General features: G+C 40.9%; 1 protein-coding gene across 1 annotated transcript in view; it reads left to right on the top strand.

The window, feature by feature from the left end:
* Positions 1-4,630, top strand: part of ush2a (Usher syndrome 2A (autosomal recessive, mild)) — a gene marked incomplete at both ends in the record, with an annotated part of 469,579 nt that extends 464,949 nt beyond the window's left edge. The window contains 1 exon segment of the mRNA XM_084308263.1: positions 4,446-4,630. Coding sequence (XP_084164389.1) covers positions 4,446-4,630 — 185 coding nt within the window.
* Positions 4,631-6,931: the final 2,301 nt, after the last annotated feature.

Raw genomic sequence — 6,931 nt, 5'->3', positions numbered from 1 at the left:
GATGCAGCCCATGAGATTTAGTGATAATCACGTAAGAGGAGTAGGAAAAAAAGAAATGTTAATAATTGCAAACCTATAGTTGTATGTGTCCCTTTCATATAGATAACAACGCTAGAACACATTTCAAGCATTATCACTAGGGATGTCCGATATTATCGGCCGACCGATATTATCGGCCGATATCGGCAGTAAAATGTGATATCGGAAAATATCGGTATCGGATTTTTTTTTTTTTTTTTTTTATATTTATTTAACCTTTATTTACCCAGGCAAGCAAGTAAGAACCAATTCTTATTTTATTTATTGTCAAAAGTATGCATGTTGGTTTAATTCAACAACAAGAGATATGTAATGTTAATTTTTACTTTTTTAATTATCATATTTTGCACAGATAATGCTTACATTTAGAAAGCCTTTTGAATGCATCCAGTGAAATTATTAATTACCTGAAATTATTCAGTTTTTTTGGGGGAAACCCTGCATATATCGGTATCGGTTGATATCGGTATCGGTATCGGTATCGAAATTAAGAGTTGGACAATATCGGAATATCGGTATCGGTAAAAAAGCCAATATCGAGCATCCCTAATTATCACACAAGCTTCACAGGCCTCCTTGCTTTGTACCAATATTTTATTGGATCTGGTCATACTGTTTGACTCAATTATACATTTAAAGGTCCCCTCCACTCAAAACTGTGTTTTGCTTCAGTTAACTCCTGTGTGATGCAACTAATCCTGCAAACCTATCATGGTCTACCTATTATGAGCTCTATGAGCCTTTTCAATCCGGCTACAGAACTCAACACAGCACAGAGACCGCCCTCATCAAAATCACCAACGACCTCCTCCTTGCAGCTGACTCTGGCCACATTAGCATCCTCATCCTCCTGGACCTTTCTGCAGCCTTCGACACAGTCTCCCATTCCATCCTCTCCAACAACCTCGGAATCACTGGCTCAGCACTCTCCTGGTTCCAATCCTACCTCACCACCCGGACACAGTTTATCACCATCGGCGATAGCAGTTCCACCCGGCCCCAGTCAACCAAGGCATCCCCCAAGGCTCTGTACTTGGCCCAATTCTGTTCACCATTTACATGCTCCCCCTCGGTCAGATCATCCGCCGCCATGGCCTCAGCTTCCACTCCTATGCTGATGACACACAACTCTACCTCTCCACCATCCACCCATCTCCCCCCACACTCCCTTATCAACTGCCTTCATGAAATAAAAACCTGGATGTCATCTAATCTTCTCAAACTCAACAACAATAAAACTGAGCTCATGGTTGTGGCACCCAAGGCCCTGCTCCGGAAGGTTGGGGATCTCACCCTCAACATAGACGACTGCTCCATCTGCCCATCCCCAAAGGTCCGCAACCTGGGTGTTATCCTGGACTCCACCCTTTCCTACCAAGCCCATGTCAGTTCCGTCACCAAATCCGCCTTCTTCCACCTCAGAAACATATCCAGACTCCGACCATCACTTTCCGAATCCACAGCTGAGACCCTCATCCATGCCTTTGTAACCTCCCGCCTGGACTACTGCAACAGGGTCCTGTCCGGGGTCCCAAGCAAAACCCTGGACAGGCTCCAGTATGTTCAAAATTCAGCTGCCAGGGTTCTAACCTGCACCAAACCCTGGCAGCACATCACCCCCACCCTCATCCACCTCCACTGGCTCCCCATCAAATCCCGCATCACCTACAAAACCCTCCTGCTCACCTACAAATCCCTTCACGCTCTGGCACCTCAGTACCTCACTGACCTCCTCCACCCCTACACTCTGTCACGGTCCCTACGATCCACGGACACTGGTCAGCTCTCCATCCCCCGAACCAGACTGCAGACCTTCGGGGACAGAGCTTTCAGTGTGGCAGTCCCCACCCTCTGGAACTCCCTCCCCGCAGAACTCCGCACCGCCCCAACTCTGGACTCATTCAAAAAACTGCTCAAAACCCACCTCTTCAACTTGGCCTTTAAACCCTAATCTCTCACTTTATATGTATATGTATATGTTGTGTCTGTCCACTGTCTGTTACTTTGTTATTTCCCCCCCCCCATGTAAAGCGACCTTGGGTCTCTTGAAAGGCACTATATAAAATTAGGTTATTATTATTATTATTATTATTATTATTATTATTATTATTATTATTATTATTATTATTATTATTATTATTATTATTATTATTATTATTATTATTATTATTATTATTATTATTATTATTATTATTATTATTATTATTATTATTATTATTATTATTATTATTATTATTATTATTATTATTATTATTATTATTATTATTATTATTATTATTATTATTATTATTATTATTATTATTATTATTATTATTATTATTATTATTATTATTATTATTATTATTATTATTATTATTATTATTATTATTATTATTATTATTATTATTATTATTATTATTATTATTATTATTATGGTCGATGTTGCCCAGCTGGCCACACTATCATCCAGGAAATGCTAACTGCTAACATGAAATGCTAAAATTAAACTTGTATTATAAATTGATAAATCTAGTGATCTATGTACAGCTAATATCTTAGTTATAACAACATTGTGTAACAAATCTTTGGGGAACCGTTTAGGTGGAAAAAGAGAAAGTTAAGCGGCTTGAGGGCGGAGGGGGCGGAGCTTCATAGATCCTTGCATTTTCAATGTAGAGCTGCTGCTAAGCTATTTTCTTTTTTTTATACTTAAACATCCACATACAACAATACAATTGGCGGTCAAAATTACAAAAGACAGTACAATACAATTCGACAGATAAGAACTAAAAGATATAGCCGATAGTAGAAAATAATATCAAAATCAAATGAAGAGTTGACCTAAAATACTTTAACTAAAGGGAAAAGGGAAAACAAAAAAAACAAAAACAAAGAAAAGAGATAAAAAAATAAAGTGACATGGGTTCTTTGGTACCTTCATAGTTTATTTTCATTTCGATTTCTCTTCTTGTCTCCTTTTCACTCTCCTGTGATGTCGTTTCTTTTCTTCCTATACTATTCCCACTTCTCCCATTTTTATTCAAACTTCTCGTCTTGTAGCCTCAGCCTATGTGTGATTCTCTCCATTTCCTGTATCCCACCCACTATCTCTGTCCATTGTTCCCTCGTCGGTGCTTCTACTCTATACCACATTTTCGTCAATGCTTTCTTGGCTGCTACTAGTAATATCTTAATCAAGTATTTGTCTTCCCCCTGAATTCCTTCCTGTGTTAAGTTCCCTAAATACAATACTTGGCCTGTCTGGGGTATTTCATATCCTACTATTTCATTTATTATCCCTCCTATCTCTTCCCAATAGTTCTTTATTATCTGACATCCCCAGAATATGTGTGTGTGGTTTGCTATTTCCTGTCCACATTTTCTCCAGCATGGTTTCTGTGTTGGTTTATAGTTCCCCTGTATTTCTGGTGTTATAAAAAATATAATTATGTTTTTCCACCCAAACTCCCTCCATATCCTTGACCCTGTGGTTTTGTGTTGTATCTTACATATGTTATACCATTCTTCTTCTGTTATCTCCATTTCTAATTCCTTCTCCCACTTTTCCTTTATATATTTGGTTGTGATGTCCTTGCTGTCCATTATTGCCTGATATAGTGCTGATATCCCCCCCCCCCCTTCCTTCCTTTGTATGCTTTTACCATTATCCTAATTATCGTTGCGGAGCATTCTGATCTTTGTCTTTGTCTAGTTTCATTTCCTTGTTGTAGTAGTCCCTAATCTGTAAATATCTAAAGTGGTCTCTATTCTCTAGTCCGAATCTTTCTTTCAATTTTTGTAGAGTCTGGATCTCCCCTCATTCTATCATTGTACATATTGCTGTTATGCCCCCCCCCCCCCCTCTCCCATCTTATGCCCCCCCTCTCCCAGCTGCTAAGCCATTTTCAGTAGTTTATTGAATTTTTTTTGTGAAAAACCACACCAAACAAAACAAAAACGAATTGTTATTGAATATACATCAATATTTGAAGTGTTAAAAACACATGTGGTGTGGTGAACATGCTAAGGGAATTGGAGAAATGTTTTATGTACGACAGCAGATTTGTTAATTTGAAAGTTTGGCCAGATAGTGGCACTAGAGGAAAGTTCATAGCCTTTTTGCTCTAGGGGTCATGAATGTACACAGCACATATTAAAATAATGAAATATGAAATAATCAAAGGATAATCAAATGACTGCATTCACACCCAGGATCTGTGGTAGTCACGTGACTCCATGATATTCAGACACTTTCTGGGATATAATTATATCCAACGTAAATGAATGTACATTTTGAAAATCATATTCCTATTTTCCTTTGTGAAGTATCTTAGCACAATATCAACAGTGATATACATACAAAGTGACGTACGTGTGACTTCACCACTACTGCATTGACATGTTTGTTGTTGTGTGTGGTGCTGCAGCTGTGGGCGTGTCTGTATATCTTACCAGTGAATGGCTGGAGGGTGTGATCAAAGGCCTGTGTCTCTCTCCCGGTGTACACCAACACGGAGTCGTTACCGCGGCAGAGGAAGCGGCTCTCCCCATGTGGACAGCCGTCCAGGTGGACTCTAGCCGAGTGGCGGGATGCGGTGGAGAGATGGACTGAAAGACCGACGGGAGGTCTGCTACCAGTCCAGTCACTGCGGATGGTGAGAGCTCGCACACAGCCTCCAAACCCTGTAGAGGAGAGGATAACAACCTTGTCTTTTCAGCTCAGCTTTTCTTTTTTTCTTTTCTTTTTTTTTTACTTTATTTTTTTGCGTTTATCGCTTTTCTGGTCAAGCATGACCAACAGATACAGGGTGAAACGGGATATAGAGCAGGGGAAGACATTCTGGCAAATGACGGCGGGTCCGGGAATCAAACTCGGAGTCCACCAGATCCGTGACGCAGCACGGTTTTCCCCGACGCAGAAATAGCGCCGAGATATGCGGTGAGCTACTGGAGCTCCCCTGCTCAGCTTTTCTTTTGGTCCTTCAGTTCAATCGACACGCAGTTCTATCGGGTGTCACCAACATCGCTGAGAGTTGAGCAGGTTTTTTGTGCTAGGTGACATTATTTCAACTTGTAGCAAAAGAGCGCTGCACTTCTGAAGGGTTTTCAATAGTCACCACAGCAGCCATGACCAGCACTCGAGAAGCACTTCCCCCAAGCACTGCCAGCTAACACAGATGTTTCCAACGGATATCTCATCCCATAGCAATGAAGCTTTCAGTTATGTGGCTGTGGCAAAAAAAATTATAAAAAGAAAACGGTAAAATCTGCAATGCAAATGCCAAACAGCAACCTCTATACATGTGTGGGGCTGATACTTGTTTGTGTTGGGATTTGTATGTGTGTGTCTTGTTTTGGGTAATTTTATTAAAGCTGCATGTATTGTTTTCTGACTGCTAGAGGGCAGCAAGCTTCATCTTGTTTCAGAAAAGTGATCATTTATTGGGTTTTTCCTGGTTGTTAAACAAGGTGACAATGGCCAATAGCGAACATTAAATACTTCACCTAAAAAATAAAACTGTTCTAACAGCACAATAGTGAATGAATTTAGAGATTCACTGGAAAAAAAGAAGAGCTAAAGCACAGTCCGGGTTTTGTCAACAAAGACAATAAATGATGGAATAATAACAGACTGTACACTGGAAGTGCAGGGTTGATTGAGTAGGACACCTTCTGATAGCAGGTGGTCAAATGGAAATGTGAAAAAATGCTATCAGAAAATAATTATTGCAGCTTTAATAATAATAATAATAATAATAATAATACATACATTTTGTATAGCGCTTTTCCGAATGCTCAAAGACACTTTACAGAGCAAAATAAACAATACAGTTTTAGTAGAAAAAAATTTAAATACAAAAATATATATAAAAGGTGAGAGAGAAGGAGTTCAAGGCTTGAAGGCAAGGGTAAAAAGGTGGGTTTTTAGTTTATTTTTTTTAAATGATGAGAGGGTGTCTGCATGACGGATATGGCTGGGCAGGGCGTTCTAGAGGGTGGGGGCAGCTGCAGCGAAGGTGGTCCTGTCGCCCCAGGTCCGGAGCTTAGTCCTGATGGGTTGGAGGAGGTTAGCATCTGCAGACCTGAGGCAGCGGGTAGGCGTGTGGTGGGGAAGGAGGTCAGAGAGGTAGGAGGGGGCCAGGTTGTTGAGGGCTTTGAAGGTGATGAGTAGAATTCTGAACTGAATCCGGAGGATGGGGGTGATGTGGTCGGAGCGGCGGGTGGAGGTGAGCATGCGAGCAGCAGAGTTTTGGACGTATTGTGGTTTGTTGAGGATTTTGGTGGATGTGCCATACAGAATGCTGTTGCAATAGTCCAGTCGGGAAGTGATGAGTGCATGGGTCAGTGTTTCAGCAGCAGAGAATGATAGTCAAACCTCATTTATGTAGTTATTCTGTTGCTGTGTTTGGCCTCATGGCCAGGCTCTTAATTTCATGGTAAAAAAAAGTGCCCAAAAACATTAAATGTTAAATTAATATACACAATGCACCTAACAAAAATAAAATGTATTTGGACAATATGGAAATGGTCTTTTTACATGTTATGTAGTGTCCACTAGATTACCCCAAGATGTGTGTGTGTGTTTGTGTATGTTTGTGTGTGTGTGTATGTTTGTGTGTGTGTGTGTGTGTGTGTGTGTGTGTGTGTGTGTGTGTGTGTGTGTGTGTGTGTGTGTGTGTGTGTGTGTGTGTGTGTGTGTGTGTGGTGCGTGCGTGCGTGCGTGTGCGTGCGTGCGTGTGTAGGTGTGTGTGTGTGTGTGTGTGTGTTGTGTGTGTGAACATGTATCTCACCGTGTCTGTGACTGTGTGCAGTGAGGGCAGGATGTGAGAGTGCAGAGGGCACCCCCCCAGATAAAATGGCGAATCAACTCTGATCCTACCACCTCTGCCTGTACCCCTCATCTCCTCTGACC

This window comes from Notolepis coatsorum, assembly GCF_963971535.1.
Source record: "Notolepis coatsorum genome assembly, chromosome: 2".
Taxonomy (NCBI): Eukaryota; Metazoa; Chordata; class Actinopteri; order Aulopiformes; family Paralepididae; genus Notolepis; species Notolepis coatsorum.
The sequence above is the reverse complement of the archived record's forward strand: the minus strand, read 5'-3'. Positions and strand labels throughout refer to the sequence as shown.